The following is a 23,883-nucleotide window of genomic DNA, read 5'->3' as shown; positions in this document are numbered from 1 at the left end:
ATGACAATGATCCAAAGCACACCGCCAGGGCAACGAAGGAGTGGCTTCGTAAGAAGCATTTCAAGGTCCTGGAGTGGCCTAGCCAGTCTCCAGATCTCAACCCTATAGAAAACCTTTGGAGGGAGTTGAAAGTCCGTGTTGCCAAGCGAAAAGCCAAAAACATCACTGCTCTAGAGGAGATCTGCATGGAGGAATGGGCCAACATACCAACAACAGTGTGTGGCAACCTTGTGAAGACTTACAGAAAACGTTTGACCTCTGTCATTGCCAACAAAGGATATATTACAAAGTATTGAGATGAAATTTTGTTTCTGACCAAATACTTATTTTCCACCATAATATGCAAATAAAATGATAAAAAAACAGACAATGTGATTTTCTGGATTTTTTTTTCTCAGTTTGTCTCCCATAGTTGAGGTCTACCTATGATGTAAATTACAAACGCCTCTCATCTTTTTAAGTGGTGGAACTTGCACTATTGCTGAATGACTAAATACTTTTTTGCCCCACTGTATCTGATCCAAGCCTTATTCCAATTTTTGGGAGGTATGAACAGAGACAGTAGTACGAGAATAGCTCTTATTTTAATTTTCACCGTGTGGTATAAGTGATAAGGCGGATTTATTCTTTAGGTCGGTGCAATTACAGCGATCAAAGATTTAGAATTGTTTTTTTTAGGTTTTGCCACACACACACGGTAAAAATGTTTGTTTTTTTAATAAAAAGCCGCTTTTTTTTTCATCGCCATATTCTGAGAGCTGTAACTATTATTTTTTGGCGAACGGAGCTGTTGAAGGCTTATTTTTTGCAGGTCGAGTTGCAGATATTTTGAGGCACATAATATTTTTTTATCGCTTTTTCTTCAGATTTTTCAAACACAGAGCAAAAACTAAAGGAATTCAGTTATTCTTTTCATTTTTTGCGCCGTTCACCGAGCGGGAGATTTATATATTTATTATGTTTTGCCATTTTTATACATTAAAAATAATATTTAAAAAAAAGGAATTTGTTTTTGCATCTTCATATTCTGACAGCTGTAACTTTTTTATTTTTTTTGCCGAATGAGCCATTTTGGTGCTTACTTATTGTGGAACGGTTTGGCGTTTTCATTTATACCATTTTTTTTTTTTTTTACATACAACTTTTTAAAATCGCTCTTTACTCACTTTTTTGCGGTGAAAAAACTTCAGTTTTGGAGTGTTTTTTTTTTTTAATTGTTTTTTTTACGGCGTTTGCCATACTGAATTAATAGGGCCAGTTTTATAGAGACTGTCATCCCGGATGTGGCGATACCAATTATGTGCATGTTTTTTGGTTTATTTTTGTGTTGAGTGGCAAAACGGCTTTTCGTGATTTGTGTGCAATTTTTGTGGGTTTTTTTTATACATATTTTATTTTACCATTTTTCACTGTGGGACATGTATTATTTTTATTCTGATCGCTGGTCTCATACATCACAGTACTCATGTACTGCAGGGTATGTCGGAAGTCAGTGAGCTTATAGTTGGCCCTCAAGGCCATGTTACCCTGGGGTCATCATTTGACCTCAGGGTACCATGGCAACCATCGGAACAGCAGGGTCCTATGGTTACTAAGGGGGTGTTGTGATCGGTTGCAAAACTGTCATGTACAGCTGACACCCACAGGAATTTCCACCGCTGGGCGTCGCTATACTCTTATTCCTCAGCATCGTTAAAAGGCAGTGCCGTTAAAAGGCAGTGGTTAAGGGGTTAACCTTACTTTCATGTTATCTGTTTAAAAAAAATGTTCTAGGAAACTCAGTTTAGTTAAAATTTTGAAAATTGTTCTTGTGTTCAGTGAGATATTGATAAAATATTACCGTATTTTTCAAAGGAGGATACTGCACTCTTATGCTGATCACTGTAAGGGACTATTTATAACTCAGCCTAATAAGACATTGTATAATGTACCCTCTTCTATAGTGTCCCAAACTCACGGAATAATCCCAGTAACCACAGTATTTAAGTAAGAGTCAGAGAATACACTTAATCACCAATATACAAGAAAGTCTTTTTCAGAGGAAGGTTTGCTTTACACTATAATGATCATTTTCTACATTGTACGCTTAATCTGTCCATGCTGACTGCTGTATGTAGGCCAAAGATTCCTCTAGTGTAGAGCAGGGTAAACCTAAATGGGATGTATGGATGTCAGATGCAGAGGCGCATTGGCAGAGCACTTTACTGACAGCACCTAATGCAGCCTAATGGAGATTTATGGGATGGGAACAGGTGCATAAGTCACCAGTGGGAGCATTTACACTCCACTGATTATTAAAAAAGCTAAAATTGTAGTTCCTCAGTCTGCTGAGCAACTCTGTCTTATCCGGAGTACATGTGGCAGATGCAGCCAGTGTTACATAACAGGATTATGGTATTTGATAGCATCTTATCTGCAATTTGTCACTACATGTTCAGAGTGACCTCTTTGTGCTTTCCTACTTTGATTCACGTGTCTGTTCTTGCTGACATCGATTTATCTGTTGTTCTATGAACATGTGGTGGTGATTCCTCTATAACCATATGGGTCTCCCACTCCAAGGATTATTAACCCCTTAAAGTAGGAAGGGGAAAGGTTTTATTGCAATTTTGCGCTTGTGTAACACCCTGTAAACCTGATAAAAATTATGTACTTGGCCTAAAAGAAGGTCACATCTAACATGCCCATTAGTAACTAAATATATACATACATACATACTGATTAAGAATATTGTAAAGCTAGATTATATTCCCCTGGGAATGTTGGAAGCAATCTTATATACGTAGATCATAAAGTTATCTAATAGCTTTTGTCCCTAGGATGAATATCAGTGATTGGCATAAAGAGAAAATGCTCGTAGCACACAGATCCCCCATCACATAGCAAAAGATCTTGAGTTTCTATGACAATGGCCCAAAAGCTAAATGTTCCATCATGTCCAGTTGTAAGGTTGGGGCAACAGTGATCTCAATTTCTTTCCACCAAGCTTAGTGGGTGTCTTAATATCACAGCTGCACAATGCATCTGCACAGCATGGATACAGAAACTGTAAAAAAAAAGAATCATATTGAACTATTGTTATTATCAATACCCATTGAATCAGTTTTCATGACACAAGGGGCATAATTTTACGTGATTTTCATATACATTTTTTATGCGGATATTGGAATAAATGTGAAGGAAAAAGAAGCAAATATGTTTATTTTTGCACATTTTTTTTTCTTTACGATCGCAAAGGACTGGCTAAAATACATTTTGAATTGTGTTCACCTTTCCACACAAATTATTTTTATATATCAGACATTTGATTTTTATTTTTTTTTAATCGGTGCAAGGCTAGAAACAGCTATATTTATTTTGTTTTATTTCTTTTTATCTTTTTTTCCATTTATTTCACACATATATTTCACATGACTTAATAGACCAATGGGGATCATTTCAAAATGTAAAGGTATTTTCCTACTGAAGTAAATGATGGAAAATAAAGAAAAGTTCCAGTGATTTAATTTGTTTGAACACTAAACAGTTTCAACCTAGTGCTCTGTAGGAAGTACAGATGAACCCACTGTAGGAAGTACAGATGAACCCATTGTAGGAAGTACAGATTAACCCACTGTAGGAAGTACAGATTAACCCACTGTAGGAAGTACAGATGAACCCCACTGTAGGAAGTACAGATGAACCCACTGTAGGAAGTACAGATGAACCCCACTGTAGGAAGTACAGATGAACCCACTGTAGGAAGTACAGATGAACCCATTGTAGGAAGTACAGATTAACCCACTGTAGGAAGTACAGATTAACCCACTGTAGGAAGTACAGATGAACCCCACTGTAGGAAGTACAGATGAACCCACTGTAGGAAGTACAGATGAACCCATTGTAGGAAGTACAGATTAACCCACTGTAGGAAGTACAGATTAACCCACTGTAGGAAGTACAGATGAACCCCACTGTAGGAAGTACAGATGAACCCATTGTAGGAAGTACAGATGAACCCACTGTAGGAAGTACAGATGAACCCACTGTAGGAAGTACAGATGAACCCCACTGTAGGAAGTACAGATGAACCCCATTGTAGGAAGTACAGATGAACCCACTGTAGGAAGTACAGATGAACCCACTGTAGGAAGTACAGATGAACCCACTGTAGGAAGTACAGATGAACCCACTGTAGGAAGTACAGATTAACCCACTGTAGGAAGTACAGATGAACCCATTGTAGGAAGTACAGATGAACCCACTGTAGGAAGTACAGATTAACCCACTGTAGGAAGTACAGATTAACCCACTGTAGGAAGTACAGATTAACCCACTGTAGGAAGTACAGATGAACCCACTGTAGGAAGTACAGATGAACCCATTGTAGGAAGTACAGATTAACCCACTGTAGGAAGTAAAGATGAACCCACTGTAGGAAGTACAGATGAACCCACTGTAGGAAGTACAGATGAACCCCACTGTAGGAAGTACAGATGAACCCACTGTAGGAAGTACAGATGAACCCATTGTAGGAAGTACAGATGAACCCATTGTAGGAAGTACAGATGAACCCACTGTAGGAAGTAAAGATGAACCCACTGTAGGAAGTACAGATGAACCCACTGTAGGAAGTACAGATGAACCCCACTGTAGAAAGTACAGATGAACCCCACTGTAGGAAGTACAGATGAACCCATTGTAGGAAGTACAGATGAACCCACTGTAGGAAGTACAGATGAACCCACTGTAGGAAGTACAGATGAACCCCACTGTAGGAAGTACAGATGAACCCCATTGTAGGAAGTACAGATGAACCCCATTGTAGGAAGTACAGATGAACCCATTGTAGGAAGTACAGATGAACCCACTGTAGGGAGTACAGATGAACCCCATTGTAGGAAGTACAGATGAACCCCATTGTAGGAAGTACAGATGAACCCCATTGTAGGAAGTACAGATGAACCCACTGTAGGAAGTACAGATGAACCCACTGTAGGAAGTACAGATGAACCCACTGTAGGAAGTACAGATGAACCCACTGTAGGAAGTACAGATGAACCCACTGTAGGAAGTACAGATGAACCCACTGTAGGAAGTACAGATGAACCCCATTGTAGGAAGTACAGATGAACCCACTGTAGGAAGTACAGATTAACCCACTGTAGGAAGTACAGATGAACCCCATTGTAGGAAGTACAGATGAACCCACTGTAGGAAGTACAGATGAACCCCACTGTAGAAAGTACAGATGAACCCCACTGTAGGAAGTACAGATGAACCCATTGTAGGAAGTACAGATGAACCCACTGTAGGAAGTACAGATGAACCCACTGTAGGAAGTACAGATGAACCCCACTGTAGGAAGTACAGATGAACCCCACTGTAGGAAGTACAGATGAACCCCACTGTAGGAAGTACAGATGAACCCATTGTAGGAAGTACAGATGAACCCCACTGTAGGAAGTACAGATGAACCCACTGTAGGAAGTACAGATGAACCCATTGTAGGAAGTACAGATGAACCCACTGTAGGAAGTACAGATGAACCCATTGTAGGAAGTACAGATGAACCCCACTGTAGGAAGTACAGATGAACCCACTGTAGGAAGTACAGATGAACCCATTGTAGGAAGTACAGATGAACCCATTGTAGGAAGTACAGATTAACCCACTGTAGGAAGTAAAGATGAACCCACTGTAGGAAGTAAAGATGAACCCACTGTAGGAAGTACAGATGAACCCACTGTAGGAAGTACAGATGAACCCCACTGTAGAAAGTACAGATGAACCCCACTGTAGGAAGTACAGATGAACCCATTGTAGGAAGTACAGATGAACCCACTGTAGGAAGTACAGATGAACCCACTGTAGGAAGTACAGATGAACCCCACTGTAGGAAGTACAGATGAACCCCATTGTAGGAAGTACAGATGAACCCCATTGTAGGAAGTACAGATGAACCCATTGTAGGAAGTACAGATGAACCCACTGTAGGGAGTACAGATGAACCCCATTGTAGGAAGTACAGATGAACCCCATTGTAGGAAGTACAGATGAACCCACTGTAGGAAGTACAGATGAACCCACTGTAGGAAGTACAGATGAACCCACTGTAGGAAGTACAGATGAACCCACTGTAGGAAGTACAGATGAACCCACTGTAGGAAGTACAGATGAACCCCATTGTAGGAAGTACAGATGAACCCACTGTAGGAAGTACAGATTAACCCACTGTAGGAAGTACAGATGAACCCCATTGTAGGAAGTACAGATGAACCCACTGTAGGAAGTACAGATTAACCCACTGTAGGAAGTACAGATGAACCCCATTGTAGGAAGTACAGATGAACCCCATTGTAGGAAGTACAGATGAACCCACTGTAGGAAGTACAGATGAACCCACTGTAGGAAGGAAAGATGCACCCCACTGTAGGAAGTACAGATGAACCCCACTGTAGGAAGTACAGATGAACCCCACTGTAGGAAGTACAGATGAACCCCACTGTAGGAAGTACAGATGAACCCCACTGTAGGAAGTACAGATGAACCCCACTGTAGGAAGTACAGATGAACCCCATTGTAGGAAGTACAGATGAACCCCATTGTAGGAAGTACAGATGAACCCCATTGTAGGAATTACAGATGAACCCACTGTAGGAAGTACAGATGAACCCCATTGTAGGAAGTACAGATGAACCCCATTGTAGGAAGTACAGATGAACCCCATTTATTTGAACAGTGTCTGGTTGGGATTAGATCTATGCTTAGAAAAATCTGAAGGGCTATCATACTGTTATTCTATAAATCGAAGGGGGGCTGGGTAGTGGAACCTCCACTAGTCACACAAATGCAGTTCTAATTATAATGTGTTCAGCTAGTCACCTGGGATATTAGCATCACGAAGCAGTGCCAAATGTTTCTCTCGGATTCTTTTTACGTAATCTAGGGAGAAGTGGTAAATCTTGCTACAGATGCCTTCTACTGAATCACGTGCAACTGCTGCCATGTGAGGACCACACTGTTTCCGCAAGTGCTCCAAACGATCCTAGAACAAGAGAGAGAACATTTACTCTTCTACCAGTACAGCAGAAACGCAATATTAGAAAACAAAAGTAATGGTAAAGAATATTAGACCTCACGAAAAATGCATGCAAGTGAAGTAACTTTGGAAACAGAGCTGAATTCTGGAGTTGAACCAGTGAGCGATAGTTGGGCAAGTATGTTAAAATGAACTGGAATTTGCAATTGCATCGACAGTTGTGTTAAAAAATTGAGACCGACACAAATTTTGTTTTTCACACAGTTTTCTGCTTCAGCAATTTTAGATCTTTTATCCAGATGTTTCTATGGTTACAGAAATACAATTATTAGCATTTTAAAGGTTCTTTTTAACAGTTTATTGACACATCAGGTTTTTGCAAAGCCTCAATATTTACAGTGTTGGTCCTTCTTTTTCAAGATTTATGCCCTTGACCCAGGAATACTGGTTATCAGCTTTTGGGCCAAATCCTAACTGGTGACAACCTATTCTTGCCTAACCAATGCTTGGAGTTTATCACAATTTCCAGCTTTTTAAGGCTAGACCAAAGGATCTTAATGGAATTGAGAGCTAGGGTGTTTTTTTGCCATGTACCCAAAATTGTAATGTTTTGTTCACTGAGCCACTTAGTTATCACTTTTTTTGCCGTATGAAATCGTGCTCTATCATGCCAGAAAAGCATTGTTTATTACCAAATTGCTCCTGGATTGTTAAAGAGAAGTTGCTCTTGGAGGATGTTTAGATCCCGTTTTTTAATTCTTAGCAGTGTTCTTGCAAGTGAGCCCACTGCCTTGTATGAAAAGCAACCCCACACGAGTGGTCTCAGAGATGCATTACTGTTGGTATGACACAGGACTCATGGTAGCGCTCACCTTTCCTTCTCTGGATAATCCTTTTTCCTGATGTCTGAAAAGGGCTTCCTCAGAGTAAATAACTTTACCCCAATCCTCCGCTGACCAATCTCTGTACTTCCCGCAGAATGTCAGACTGTCCTTGATATTTTTCTTGGAAAGAAGTCGCTTGATTGCAAACTCTGCACCAATGTTGAACCAACCCCATAGCTTAATTCTCTTTAGGAGACAGTCCGGACATTTGCTGGACTTTCTTGAATGTCCTGAAGCCTTCTTCACTGAAATTGAACCTTTTGCTTTGAAGTCTTTGACGATTCGATAAATGGTTGATTTAGGGGCAATCTTACAAGTGGCAATCTCCTTGCCTGTAAAGCAATTTTGATGCAAAGCAATGATGACTGCACGTGTTTCATTGGTGGTGAACATGGTTAAGATAAGAAAACAATGATTTCATGCTCTAATCCGCTTTTAAAGCAACGAATCTCCTCTTATAACTCATCAGCATGACAGAGTGATATCAGCTGCCTTGTTCTCGATAACACTTTCTTCTGAACAAATGAGAAGATCACTGACAATTTGTGGCAAGACTGAAAATCAGTGGAAATATTGTTTTTTGAAGATAAATTTCATGCCAAGGTATGATTTTGCAATTCATCTGATCATTCAAAATAACAATCAAGATAATGCAATTTGCTACTATAATTACTGAAGCAGCAAACTTCAAGAAAAACAAAATTTGTCTCAAGTATCAACATTTTGAGCCGCAGAGTTGAATGGTATTCACCAATCTCTTCACATTTCATAACATTTTTTAGTCACCACTGACCATGTAATCCTCCTTAGTCGCCAGGTGGTCCCTTCTCAGCCAGCTGAACGTGTCCTCCACATTCCATTTTACTACCTTTCTAATATCTGGAGAGGCTCTCCTATAGGAAAAACATACATACAACATGACTATAATCATCATATGATGCAGACAAGTATTATTTTTTTTAAAGTACAGTAAGTAAAGTGTAGTTAAAATAAATAAAACTAAAACCGGTAATACTCCTTAAATTTCAATCAGTGCTTCCCAAACTCCATTCCTCACAGCCTCCAACAGATGTTTTCAGGATTCCCTGAGTATTGCACAGCTGAGAGAACCTATGGCAATTTCTGATTCCTTGAAAACAAATCCATCACCTGTGCAATACTAAGGAATCCTGATAACAAGGTCTGTTAGGGTACTGTCACACAGTGCCATTTTGATCGCTACGACGGCATGATCCGTGACGTCGCAGCGATCGTATGATTATCGCTCCAGCGTCGTAGACTGCGGTCACACGTTGCAATCACGGCGCTGGAGCGATGCCGAAGTCCCCGGGTAACCAGGGTAAACATCGGGTTACTAAGCGCAGGGCCGCGCTTAGTAACCCGATGTTTACCCTGGTTACCAGCGTAAACGTAAAAAAAACAAACAGTACATACTCACATTCCGGTGTCTGTCCTCCGGCGTCTCAGCTTCTCTGCACTGTGTAAGCACAGCGGCCGGAAAGCAGAGCGGTGACGTCAGACGTCACCGCTGTGCTCGCTTTCTGGCTGGCCGGCGCTCACAGTGCAGAGAAGCTGAGACGCCGGAGGACAGACACCGGAATGTGAGTATGTACTGTTTGTTTTTTTTTACGCTGGTAACCAGGGTAAACATCGGGTTACTAAGCGCGGCCCTGCGCTTAGTTACCCGATGTTTACCCTGGTTACAAGCGAACACATCGCTGGATCGCTGTCACACACAACGATCCAGCGATGTCAGCGGGTGATCAAGCAACGAAAGAAAGTTCCAAACGATCTGCTACGACGTACGATTCTCAGCAGGGTCCCTGATCGCTGCTGCGTGTCAGACACTGCGATATCGTAACGATATCGCTAGAACGTCACAAATCGTACCGTCGTAGCGATCAAAATTGCACTGTGTGACAGTACCCTTAGAGGTCTGGTGAACTGGATTTAAATGCTACCTGCGGCTAGAATATTAGAGTTAAAACATAGATCTTAGCACCATATGAAAGCCAAAAATCTTCAGTACCATTCATATTCTGGGTGCAATATTTGAGGCACAATACTTCTGTGAAGCCGGATAGCAAGATGTATCTGTGTGTGTTAAACCAAGTTCAGGTGGACTTTTGCTGAATCATCAAAAATCACATCTGAATTCTACATCCTTTCCAGTACGTGTGGCATCAGTTTTTTCACTAATACCACACGTACTAATTATAACCCATGGAGCTGCTCACATGTCAGTGTATTTACACCGACCGTGTGTGTGTGTGAACACCACATGGAGACACTTTTTTTTTTTACAGCACATATGAAAAGGGCCAATACAAGTCAATGGGTCCGTGAAAAACACATACAGCACACGGATGGCATCAGTGTGCCGTTTGTGATAAACATTCCAAAGTATAAGAGAAGCTTTGTCATTTCTGTTTTTCTTCATCCATACTGGAAATACGCTGATGACACACACAGTAAAAACGGACACACGGGTGACACATGTACAGGGTTTTCACATATGTGTTTATATGGACGTGTGGAGCGGACTTAAGACAGGGGAAAATTGCAAGCGTCATGAGGAAAAGAATACACAGCCTGTAACGGTTAATTCTCCCATGTAAATCCTCCAGCATCCACAGGGGAGATGGCACAGGGACTTTTCTGTATGCTATCACCCTTCTTACTGAAAAACAAACAAACGAACATGTCTATCATATATGTGGGGAAGTTTTGTTTTTTGTTTTTTTATTAGTAAGAGTGAGAATGTGGATTTATCACCAGTGAACTGACTGCAACACAGATTTTTGATCTGTTAACCCCTTAAGAATACAACTAAATTTCATGTTTGTCTTATTTCTTCATTACTCTTCTTCAAAGAGCCATAGCTTATTTTTTTATTTTATTTTTACATTGACACAGTCATATGAAGGCTTTCTTTTTTGCAGGACGAGTTGTAGTTTGGGATGATACCATTCACTTTACCATATAGTGTATGGATAAATGTGAAAAAAATAGCAAGTGAGGTGAAAAAATGTATACAATTCCACCATTATTTATTTCTTTTTTTGTGCACAGTTTGTGGTAAAAATGACCTGACATCATGTATAGTTTATTTTTACTATTTTAGAAAAAATATATTGTGAACTTTGTATAAAAAAAAATAATTTGGTGTTAAGAGTCGCCATTATCCTGAGACCCATAACTTTGTATTACTTTTCCATTGACGGACGTATACAAGAGCTTGTTTATTGTAGCTTTTACATTTATATATAACAATTTGATAACTGTTTCTTGGATTTTTTTATGTGAGCAGCAACAAACAAAAACACATTAATTTTGGAGTTTCAGTTTTTTTATGGGTTAAAACTATTTTATATTTTTATAGATTGGACTTTCACACCAAATGTGTTTTTTTTTTATTTCCTTTTATTTAACTTGCGAAAAGGGATGTGATTTAATTTTGTTTTTTCTTATTTTTGATTTTTTTTAAAGCACGCATAGGGGACATAAAGCTCTGGCAGCTAGTAATTCTCCATTAACCGCTTGGAGACCGCCCATTGTACATAAACGGCGCTTGATGAGTTTTGTGCAGTGCCGATGTTTATGAGCGGTCAGTGGTCTCACAGCGCTCAGGGTCCTGCAAGAACTGTGATTCCTGTGCAGAGCGATAGCTCGTGACAGGTGACATCATCGGGACCTGATTAGATCAGGTCACAGTGATGTTAACCCTTTGCTATCTTCTAGCTGCGGCGATCGTGGCATTTAGAAGATAGCAGAGGGAGACCACTGGTGTACTCACCTCTGTGACGCCCCACGTGATGAGATCTGATCACATCGCAGGGGATCCTGCATTGTCCTGGCAGCCGGAGGTCATGTGATGACTTCCGGGTCTGCCAGCTACAGTGGCTAGCAGCGGAGTCTAACAAGTATCTGCCTGTGTAACACTTAACCCCTTAAGCCCCGAGGGTGGTTTGCACGTTAATGACTGGGCCAATTTTTACAATTCTGACCACTGTCCCTTTATGAGGTTATAACTCTGGAACGCTTCAACGGATCTTGGCGATTCTGACAGTTTTCTCGTGACATATTGTACTTCATGATAGTGGTAAAATTTCTTTGATATTACCTGCGTCTATTTGTGAAAAAAACGGACATTTGGCAAAAATTTTGAAAATTTCCAACTTTGAATTTTTATGCAATTAAATCACAGAGATATGTCACACAAAATACTTTATAAGTAACATTTCCCACATGTCTACTTTACATCAGCACAATTTTGGAACCAAAATTTTTTTTTTGTTAGGGAGTTATAAGGGTTAAAAGTTGACCAGCAATTTCTCATTTTTACAACACCTTTTTTTAGGGACCACATCTCATTTGAAGTCATTTTGAGGGGTCTATATGATAGAAAATAACCAAGTGTGACAGCATTCTAAAAACTGCACCCCTCAAGGTGCTCAAAACCACATTCAAGAAGTTTATTAACCCTTCAGGTGTTTCACAGGAATTTTTGGAATGTTTAAATAAAGATGAACATTTAACTTTTTTTGACAAAAAATTTACTTCAGCTCCAATTTGTTTTATTTTACCAAGGGTAACAGGAGAAAATTGTCCCCAAAAGTTGTTGTACAATTTGTCCTGAGTACGCCGATACCCCATATGTGGGGGTAAACCACTGTTTGGGCGCATGGCAGAGCTCGTAAGGGAAGGAGCGCCGTTTGACTTTTCAATGCAAAATTTACTGGAATTGAGATAGGACACCATGTCGCGTTTGGAGAGCCCCTGATGTGCCTAAACATTGAAACCCCCCACAAGTGACACCATTTTGGAAAGTAGCCCCCCTAACGATCTTATCTAGATGTGTGGTGAGCACTTTGACCCATTAAGTGATTCACAGAAGTTTATAATGCAGAGCCGTAAAAATAAAAAAATCATTTTTTCACAAAAATGATCTTTTCGGCCCCAATTTTTTATTTCCCCAAGGGTAAGAGAAGAAATTGGACCCCAAAAGAAGTTGTACAATTTGTCCTTAGTATGCTGATACTCCATATGTGGCGGTAAACCACTGTTTGGGCGCATGGGAGAGCTCGGAAGGGAAGGAGCGCCGTTTGACTTTTCAATGCAAAATTGATAGGAATTGAGATGGGACGCCATGTTGCGTTTGGAGAGCCACTGATGTGCCTAAACATTGAAACCCCCCACAAGTGACACCATTTTGAAAAGTAGACCCCCTAAGGAACTCATCTAGATGTGTTGTGAGAGCTTTGAACCCCCAAGTATTTCACTACAGTTTATAACGCAGAGCCGTGAAAATAAAAATGCTTTTTTTTTTCCACAAAAATTATTTTTTAGCCCCCAGTTTTGTATTTTTCAAAGGGTAACAGTTGAAATTTGACCCCAAAAGTTCTTGTCCAATTTGTCCTGAGTACGCTGATACCCCATATGTGGGGGGGAACCACCGTTTGAGCGCATGGCAGAGCTCGGAAGGGAAGGAGCGCCATTTGGAATGCAGACTTAGATGGATTGGTCTGCAGGTGTCACATTGCGTTTGCAGAGCCCCTAATGTACCTAAACAGTAGAAACCCCCCACAAGTGACCTCATATTGGAAACTAGACCCCCCAAGGAACTTATCTAGATGTGTTGTAAGAACTTTGAACCCCCAAGTGTTTCACTACAGTTTATAACGCAGAGACGTGAAAATAAAAAAAAATTTTTTTTCCACAAAAATTATTTATTTTTTAGCCCCCAGTTTTGTATTTTCCCAAGGGTAACAGGAGAAATTGGACCCCAAAAGTTGTTGTCCAATGTGTCCTGAGTACGCTGATACCCCATATGTGGGGGGAACCACCGTTTGAGCGCATGGCAGAGCTCGGAAGGGAAGGAGCACTGTTTTACTTTTTCAACGCAGAATTGGCTGGAATTGAGATCGGACGCCATGTCGCGTTTGGAGAGCCCCTGATGTGCCTAAACAGTGGAAACCCCCCTAATCCAAACACATCCCTAACCCTAATCCCAACGGTAACCCTAACCACACCCCTAACCCTAATCCCAATCCAAACCCTAACTTTAGCCCCAACCCTAACAGTAGCCTTAACCCTAGCCCCAACCCTAACCCTAGCCCTAACCCTAACTCTAGCCCTAACCCTAACCCTAATGGGAAAATGGAAATTTTTTTTTTTAATTTTTCAATTTTTCGCTAACTAAGGGGGTAATGAAGGGAGGTTTGATTTACTTTTATAGCGGGTGTTTTAGCAGATTTTTATGATTGGCAGCCGTCACACACTGAAAGACGCTTTTTATTGCAAAAAATATTTTTTTGCGTTACATTTTGAGAGCTATAATTTTTCCATATTTTGGTCCACAGAGTCATGTGAGGTCTTGTTTTTTGCGGGACGAGTTGACGTTTTTATTGGTAACATTTTTGGGTACGTGACATTTTTTGATCGCTTTTTATTCCGATTTTTGTGAGGCAGAATGACCAAAATCCAGCTATTCATGAATTTCTTTTGGGGAAGGCGTTTATACCGTTCCGCGTTTGGTAAAATAGATAAAGCAGTTTTATTCTTTCGGTCAGCGCGATTACAGCGATACCTCATTTATATCATTTTTTTATGTTTTGGCGCTTTTATACAATAAAAACTATTTTATAGAAAAAATAATTATTTTTGCATCGCTTTATTCTGAGGACTATAACTTTTTTATTTTTTCTTTGATGACGCTGTATGGCGGCTCATTTTTTTGCGGGACAAGATGACATTTTCAGCAGTACCATGGTTATTTATATCCGTCTTTTTGATTGCGTGTTATTCCACTTTTTGTTTGGCGGTATGATAATAAAGCGTTGTTTTTTGCCTTTTTTTTTTTTTTACAGTGTTCACTGAAGGGGTTAACTAGTGGGACAGTTTTATAGGGCGGTCGTTACGGACGCGGCGATACTAATTATGTGTACTTTTATTTTATTTTTTTTAATTTAGATAAAGAAATATATTTATAGGAATATATATATATATTTTTTTTTTTTTGGGGGGGGGGGGAATTTTTTTCATTTTTTTTTTTTTACACATGTGAATATTTTTTTTTCACACTATAACATTGCCCCAGGGGTGGCATCATGTTGTAGTGTAAGATCGCTGATCTGACAGTTTGCACGGCACTCTGTCAGATCAGCGATCTGACGTGCACAGCTCCTCCAGGCTTCCCGGCGCCTGCTCTGAGCAGGCGCTGTGAAGCCACCTCCCTGCAGGACCCGGATGCCGCGGCCGTTTTGGATCCGGGCCTGCTGCAGGGAGGAGGAGGTAAGAGACCCTCGGAGCAACGCGATCACATCGCTTTGCTCCGGGGGTCTCAGGGAAGCACGCAGGGAGCCCCCTCCCTGCGCGATGCTTCCCTATACCGCCGTAACACTGCGATCATGTTTGATCGCAGTGTGCCGGGGGCTAATTTAATGTGCCGGGGGTGGTCCGTGACCGCTCCTGGCACATAGTGCCGGATGTCAGCTGCGATAGTCAGCTGACACCCGGCCGCGCTCCCCCCGTGAGCGCGGCCGATCGCATATGACGTACTATCCCGTCACTGGGAATTAAGTCCCAGGTCACCTTGACGGGATAGTACGTCATATGGGATTAAGGGGTTAACCCCTTCCCGACATGTGACGGAATAGTACGTCACATGTCGGGACCCCCGCTTTGATGTGCGCTCCGGCGGTGAGCGCACATCAAAGTCGCGAAATGTCAGCTGTTTTTTACAGCTGACATGTGCGCGCAATAGCGGCGGGTGAAATCGCGATCACCCGCCGCTATTAACTAGTTAAATGCCGCTGTCAAACGCAGACAGCGGCATTTAACTACCGCATCCGGCCGTGCGGCCGGATATGAGCGCATCGCCGACCCCTGTCACATGATCGGGGGTCGGCGATGCTCCTCCATTGTAACCATAGAGGTCCTTGAGACCTCTATGGTTACTGATTGCCGGTGGCTGTGAGCGCCCCCCTGTGGTCGGCGCTCACAGCACACCTGCATTTTAGCTACATAACAGCGATCTGATGATCGCTGTTATGTAGCAGAGCCGATCGGGCTGTGCCTGCTTCTAGCCTCCCATGGAGGCTATAGAAGCATGGCAAAAGTAAAAAAAAAAAGTTTTAAAAAATGTGAAAAAAATAAAAAAAAACATAAAAGTTTAAATCACCCCCCTTTCGCCCCAATCAAAATAAATCAATAAAAAAAAACAAAAACCTACACATATTTGGTATCGCCGCGTTCAGAATCGCCCGATCTATCAATTAAAAAAAAGCATTAACCTGATCGCTAAATGGCGTAATGAGAAAAAAATTCGAAACGCCAGATTTACGTTTTTTTGGTCGCCACGACATTGCATTAAAATGCAATAACGGGCGATCAAAAGAACGTATCTACACCAAAATGCTATCATTAAAAACGCCAGCTCGGCACGCAAAAAATAAGCCCTCACCTGACCCCAGATCACGAAAAATGGAGACGCTACGAGTATCGGAAAATGGCGCAATTTTGTTTTATTTTGTTTTGTTTTTTGCAAAGTTTGGAATTTTTTTTCACCACTTAGGTGAAAAATAACCTAGTCATGTTAGGTGTCTATGAACTCGTAGTGACCTGGAGAATCATATTGGCAGGTCAGTTTTAGCATTTAGTGAACCTAGCAAAATAGGCAAGCAAAAAACAAGTGTGGGATTGCACTTTTTTTGCAATTTCACTGCACTTGGAATTTTTTTCCCGTTTTCTAGTACACGACATGCTAAAACCAATGATGTCGTTCAAAAGTACAACTCGTCCCGCAAAAAATAAGCCCTCACATGGCCAAATTGACGGAAAAATAAAAAAGTTATGGCTCTGGGAAGGAGGGGAGCAAAAAACGAAAACGGAAAAAGCTCCGGGGGTGAAGGGGTTAAAGGGACTAAGTAAAAAAAAAAAAAAAAAGTAAAAAAAAAAAAAAAAGGTACCGTAAATGTTTTAAAGCTATTTAAAAAAAAAAACAAAAAAACAACAAAATGAATTAAAAATGAAAAAATATTAAACCAATAAATACATAGATCTATGTAAATAAAAAAAAGAAAAGAAAAGAAGAACACATATTTGGCATTGCTGCGTCCAGAACAAGCAGACCTATTAAACTGTCACACTTGTTAACTCCTTAAGTGCACAGCGTATAAAAGAAAAAAACAGAGCAAAAACCTTTACTTTTTCATCATGCCACCAAACAAAAAGTAGAATAAAACGCGATCAAAAAGACAAACAGAAATAAAAATGGTAGCAATGAAAACGTCATCTTGTCCTGCAAAAAAACAAGCTGCCATACAGCTCCAACAGCGGAAAAATAAAAAGCTTTTGCTCTCAGAATAAAGTGATGCAAAAATAATGATTCTAAAGGGAACCTGTCACCCTGATGCAGTACCTTCCTGATGCAATACAGGTATGGCGCGAAATTTATAAAAGTGATTATTTTAGAATTCCTAGGGATCAAAAACATAAGATCCACCTTCATAGAATGCAGAAGGTGGCTCTCTTACCTTAATAGGGACTGGGGGGTGACAGGTTCCCTTTAAGTTATAGCTCTCAGAATAAAGTGATGCAAAAAATTTTTTATTTTTTCTATAAAATAGTTTTTACTGTGAAAAATCAGCAAAACATAAAAAAAAATATAAATGTGGTATCACTATAATAGTACTGAGTCTGACCCAAAGAATAATGCTGCCTTATAAATTTTACCACACGCTGAACAGCAATAAAAAAACAATTCCTGAATTGCTGTTTGATCATTCTGTATCCCAAAAAAACAGAATAGAAAGCGATCAAAAAATGTAATGTGCCCGATAACGGTACCAATAAAAACGTCAACTTATCATACAAAAAACAAGCAACGACTTGACTCTGCCGGCCGAAATATGGAAAAATTTTAGCTCTAAAAATATGGTGATGCAAAAACTAGTAACAGGGTGGGTGTTGTGTCCCCCAATGATTGGCTCAGAGAAAAGGATTTTACGGTGAGTACACAAAAATCTCCTTTTCTCCTACGCCTCATTGGGGGACACAGGACCATGGGACGTTCTAAAGCAGTCCCTGTGTGGGAAACAACTGCAATTGCTACTTGCACCCACAAGTTACAGATGCGGCACAGCCGCCTGCAGAATTGGTCTGCCGACGGTCACATCTGCCGAGGCTTCAGAGTGAATGTGGTAATGTTTTGCAAAGGTATGCAGGCTGCGACTTGGTGCTGCCGAAGCTTGGTGCCGGATGGCCCAAGACGCACCCACTGACCAAGTGGAGTGAGCCTTAATCCCTGCTGGGACAGGAAGACCTCTGACTCGGTAGGACTCTTGAATAGCCGAACGGATCCATTTGGCTATTGTCGCCTTGGAAGCGGGAAACCCTTTCCTCGGTCCTTCCGGGAGCACGAATAGGGCATCTGACCTGCGGAAAGAAGTTGTCCGCGAGATGTATCTCCTAAGAGCTCTCACTAAATCCAGTGTGTGAAGGGCCTTCTTGATGCGATGGACTGGTGCCGGACAGAGTGACGGTAAGACAATCTCCTCATTGAGATGAAAAGAGGATACAACTTTCGGTAGAAAAGAGGGGGATGTCCTCAAAACCACCTTATCCTGATGAAAATTCAGGAACGGAACTTGAGAGGACAGAGCCGCCAGCTCGGAGACTCGTCTTATAGAGGTGACCGCAACTATAAAAGCAACTTTCCATGAAAGAAGAGACAGGGAAAACTCCTGTAGAGGTTCGAAAGGAGCCTGTTGCAAGACTCCGAGGACCAGATTAAGATCCCATGGTTCCAACGGCATCCTATGGGGGGGGGGCGGCGCCCGATGGGAGACCCAATGAATAAACGTCTTGACCTGTAATCTGTTGGCAATCCTGTGTTGGAAGAGAACAGACAGGGCTGATATCTGCCCCTTGAGAGAACTAAGGGCGAGACCCAAGTCCAAACCTGTTTGTAAGAACTCGAGAATGGAAGGGATGGAAAAATGTAGAGGAGAACGTCCTCGGTCGCTACACCATGAAAAAGAAAGTCTTCCAAGTGCGATGATAGATACGCATAGACGTAGGCTTTCTAGCGCGGACCATGGTAGCTATGACTTCTGGGAAGAAACCTGACTGGGTTAGGACCCACGACTCAACGGCCATGCCATCAAACACAGGGCCTCTGAGATCTGGTGGTAAAAGAGGCCTTGAGATAGCAGATCTGCGCGAATCGCCAGGGAACGTCGGCAACTAGTTGAACTAGTTCCGCGTACCACGCCCGGCGGGGCCAATCTGGCGCAATCAAAATTGCCGGTACCCTCTCCGCTCTGATTTTCTTGATGATTCTCGGCAGGAGAGGAAGCGGGGGAAATATGTACGGAAGCCAAAAATGATGCCACGGGAGTACAAGAGCGTCTGCCCCGATGGCTGCCGGATCGTGGGACCGAGCCATGAAGTCGGGAACCTTGGAATTCAGCCGTGAGGCCATCAGATCCACGTCCGGGGTTCCCCAACGACAGCAGATCTGGTGGAAGATCTCCGGATGGAGAGACCACTCCCCGGAGTCGAGGCATTGCCGACTGAGGAAGTCTGCCTCCCAATTGTCCACTCCCGGGATGTGACCCACAGAGATCATTGAGCGGTTTTCCTCGGCCTATCGGAGGATGTGGCCTACCTCTGTCATGGCCGCCCTGCTGCGGGTTCCCCCTTGGCGGTTGATGTATGCCACTGCAGTGGCGTTGTCGGACTGAATCCTGATTGGGCAACCTGCTAGGAAGGGATGGAACTGGAGAAGTGTCAGCCTGATCGCCCGGGTTTCCAAGATGTTGATTGGAAGGCGTGATTCCTGGGGGGACCAGCAGCCCTGAGCAGTGTGATGAAGGAACACTGCACCCCAGCCTAGAAGACTGGCGTCTGTCGTCACAACCAGCCAGTGTACTGGAAGAAAAGACTTCCCTTGATTCAGGGAGGATTTCAATGTCCACCACCTGAAAGACTGTCTGACTCGCTGGGGAAGGAGGAACCGATGGTCTAGGGAGAACGGGTTCCTGTCCCAAACAGCCAGGAGGGCATGCTGTAGAGGACGGAGGTGTAGTTGGGCAAATGGAACCGCCTCCATAGCTGCTACCATCCTGCCGAGGACTCTCATACTGAAGCGCAGAGAGTGAGAGCGAGGCTGAGAGAGCTTTTGAGCTTCTCGCTGTAAGACTGAGATCTTTTCCGGGGGAAGAAGAACCAACCCCCGGGACGAGTCGAGTATCATTCCTAGAAAGGAAATTCGCTGAGCCGGCACTGGGGAAGATTTTTTGAAGTTTATCTTCCAACCCAGACGAGAAAGGGTATCTATTGTGATGGCCACGGCTTCCTTGCAGGAGCGGAAAGAGGGGCCTTTGATGAGGATATCGTCTAAATACGGGAGCGCCACCACTCCACGGGTGTGGAGTATGGCCACGGCAGCCGCCATGACCTTGGTGAATACCCTGGGAGCGGTGGAGAGGCCGAAGGGCAGAGCAACGAATTGGAAGTGATCTTCCTGAACTGCGAAGCGAAGAAACCTTTGGTAAGAAGGTAAAATAGGAATGTGGAGGTATGCGTCCTGGATGTCTATAGACACCAGGAACTCGCCTTTTTCCATGGAGGCGATGACAGAACGAAGCGATTCCATCCGGAACCGTCGTACCCTGACGAACTTGTTCAGCAGTTTTAGGTCCAGTATGGGCCGTACTGTACCGTCCTTTTTTGGAACAATGAAAAGGTTTGAGTGAAAACCTTGAAACATTTCGCATTGAGGGACTGGAATAATAACTCCGTCTTTTCTCAGAGAGCTTATAGCTTTGAAGAACTCTGATGCTTTTGCCCTGGGAGGAGAAGACAGGAAAAAAACGGTTTGGAGGACGAGATAAGAGATCTATCTTGTATCCGGAGGACACTAGATTGCGGACCCACTCGTCGTGAACGACCGAGAGCCACACGGCACTGAAGGAAAGCAGGCGGCCGCCTACTTTGAGGGTGTCCCCCAGATACTGCAAAGAGTCATTGTGTGGAAGGCCTGCCCGTTCTGGCGCCTCTGGATCCTGGCTGCCTTGGCCTGCCTCTCCATGAAGGGGAAGGCTTAAAAGAGGCCTGTGAACCTGTCTCCACGTTGTGCCCGGCCGGAACCGGAAGATGTGGAAGTAGAGGACCAGTCTGAGTTGTAACGAAAAAATCGGGACCGAGCCTGTGGTTGCAGGTTCCGAAAGGGCCGAGAGGGTCTCTGTTGTGGAAGAAACTTACTCTTCCCTCCAGTGGCGTCAGAAATTAACTGGTCGAGCTTTTTGCCAAAAAGGTGACCGCTCTGATATGGGAGAGAAGTCAATGACTTTTTGGAAGTTGAATCCGCACGCCAGTCCCTGAGCCATAAGCACCTCCGGATGGTGATGGCATTTGATGCTGCTTGAGAAGCACAGTCAGCAGCATCCAGGGACGCGGTCACTACAAAATCTCCAGCTCTGGCTATCTGAGTAGCGAGGTCTGCTATCTCAGGGGGGAGATTGGTATCCAGTACTGCTGAAGACAAGACCTCAGCCCAGTGGGTCATAGCCTTAGCCACCCACGTAGCGGCAAAAGATGGAAAGATCGGTTGGATTTTTAATAGAGGCGCCCTCCGAGGAGGATAAAACAGATTTCGTAGCCAGGCGCGATACCGGAGGATCTACTGGGGGAGATTGTGACCAATCTTTTCTTAGATCCTGGGCAAAGGGATATTTGGACTCCATGGGCTTCTGTCCTGTGAATCGTTTATCTGGACGGATCCTGTGAGATTCAACAATTTGCTTAAACTCGGGATGAGTGGCGAACACTCAGTGAGCTTGTTTGGTCCTCTTAAAGGACACGGCATGATCCGTTTAGATAAGGGTTCCTCCTCAAGTCTCAAAGCCTTATTCACTGACTCAATTAGAGAGTCGAGAGTCTCCTGATCGTGATGAAATTCCTGATCTAGGGACGTATCAGAATCGTCCTCTGAAACAGGTTCTCTACTAGCCCCGATGGAAGGGGAGCGAGAAATGGAGCTCTCAGAACCCAAAAACCGTTGATGGTCTGGGGATATGGCATGAGTCCTTTTCCTGGAAGAGTGAGAACTCCTTGGCAAGGTACGAACCCTGGAGTATTAGTGCCCTGGTTAGAGGAAGGGTCTCGGAACGAGTCTAACGCTTTTGCCAGGGATGCCATAGACCGGGAAAGGGAGGTAGCCCACTCAGGGGGACTAGGCACACTGGGTTCAGTATCAGCAACAGGTGGTTCCTGAGCAGTCACCGGTACACAAGCTGTGCACAATGCAGTATTGTGACGCCGGGGTAATGATACCTTACAAGAGGTACATGCAGCGAAAAATACAGTGTGGGTTTTCCCAGACTTTTAGTGAGGCTTTGGTTGAGACATAGTAAAGCCTGGAGGAAAGCGCTTACTAGCAGGGGAAGGGTTAAGCTATGTGTCTGCAGCTTACCCAGGTCCTGTGTCTTGAGTCCCCAGGGCAGGTCCGCAATGTAGGCAGAGAAAAACGCTAGTCCTGAGGGCTCTGATAGGAAACGCTGGAGCAGTGCTGCAGCATCAGGGCTGTGGGTGTCCCAGGATGGCCACCGAGACCAGGAAGTGGGAGCTCATCACAGGGAACGAGAAGCGCCAGAAAAAGTGGGCGGGGCTAACTGGCAGTAGGCGTGACCAAAACTCCGGCCTGTATTGAGGGGGGAAAAAATTGTTTTTTCTTTCTTTCTTCTGCGGTTGCGTGCAGTGCCGCGACCGCTATTAGCGCCATCATTAGCTGCACTCCTTCGTGGGGTTGCCACACTACGGACCACCCACAGACACAGGCTTAAGGTGCGGACCTCCCATACCCCGGGGACCAGGACCCCCCTAGCACCTCGGCCTCCGCAGTGTACTCACGGTAGAGGCGGTGGGCCGGAGCTCAATCCACCATCGTCATAGTCAGGGAGGGTGTGGAGAGCTTCTGCCGCCATGCGTCATCCGCCGGGCCTCTCTGACCTTTCCCGGCACCTGCACACTGCAGTACTTGGCTCTGCCCTCAACAGGGCAAATCAGTACACCTGCGCAGGAGCCGCGACAGGAAGACAAGAAGGATGACGACATCGTATGAAGATGGGAGGCACCAGACCGCGACGCCCATTGGACCGCACCGGAACTCTCCTGGGTGAGTATAATCTAACTTGTTTTTCTCATCTTTCAGGTTACATGGGGGGCTTATCTACAGCAATACAGAATGCTGTAGATAAGCCCCTAATAGCGGTGGCCGCAGTTTATAGCGGCAAAATGAGGTGACAGATTCCCTTTAAAAGGTTTTATATATCAACAATTCACTATAGGATGACTAGAGATAAAACTTTCCAATGCACTGTTTCAATTTTTCACACTAGTCAACTGTTAATGAATGGAAACATTATTCTTTACATGTAAAAGCTAGTATCTCTCCTGATCATGATGTCCTAATATAGTAACTTGAGTAGTCTGCTCTTCTTTATAGGTTTTGCACAGGTGACAGTTGGAAGCAAGTACACAAGTATATTTCCATTCACAGAGAGCACATAATTCATCAAATAAGAATCTTGGAATAAAGGCGGGGCTTTATATATATATAAAAAAAAAAAATTATATATATATATATATATATATATATATATATATATATATATATATATATAAAACACTGAGATATGTGCTATAAGCTATGGTGGGGAAGAGATCTTCCTTTTGGGTGTTGCAGCAGGCTTATGATTGGTCAGCATCATAGAGAAAGAAGTACATGCCCCCCAGTGAAAACTGTTTCATAATACCCACTTGAACTTAATAGTTAACTCAATATGTGACAAATACTTTGATTGCCAATATCTTCGCAACAGAGGCGAAATGAAAAAATATATTTTACTAGATGGTGGCCCGATTCTAACTCATCGGGTATTCTAGAATATGCATGTCCACGTAGTATATTGC

The 23,883-nt window shown here is 43.0% G+C and overlaps 1 protein-coding gene across 2 annotated transcripts in view; it reads right to left on the bottom strand.

Moving 5' to 3' along the window:
- Positions 1–23,883, bottom strand: part of PCIF1 (phosphorylated CTD interacting factor 1) — a 128,862-nt gene that overhangs the window by 17,956 nt on the left and 87,023 nt on the right. For both annotated transcript variants that reach the window (XM_077251689.1, XM_077251690.1), the window contains exons 9-10: positions 8,699–8,798; positions 6,865–7,027 (exon numbers count right to left, since the gene is read on the bottom strand). In XM_077251689.1, coding sequence (XP_077107804.1) covers positions 6,865–7,027; positions 8,699–8,798 — 263 coding nt within the window. The remainder of the gene's footprint in view (positions 1–6,864; positions 7,028–8,698; positions 8,799–23,883) is intronic.

Source organism: Ranitomeya variabilis, chromosome 4 (assembly GCF_051348905.1).
Source record: "Ranitomeya variabilis isolate aRanVar5 chromosome 4, aRanVar5.hap1, whole genome shotgun sequence".
In the NCBI taxonomy this organism is placed as follows: Eukaryota; Metazoa; Chordata; class Amphibia; order Anura; family Dendrobatidae; genus Ranitomeya; species Ranitomeya variabilis.
This window is presented reverse-complemented; position numbering and strand designations above follow the sequence as displayed.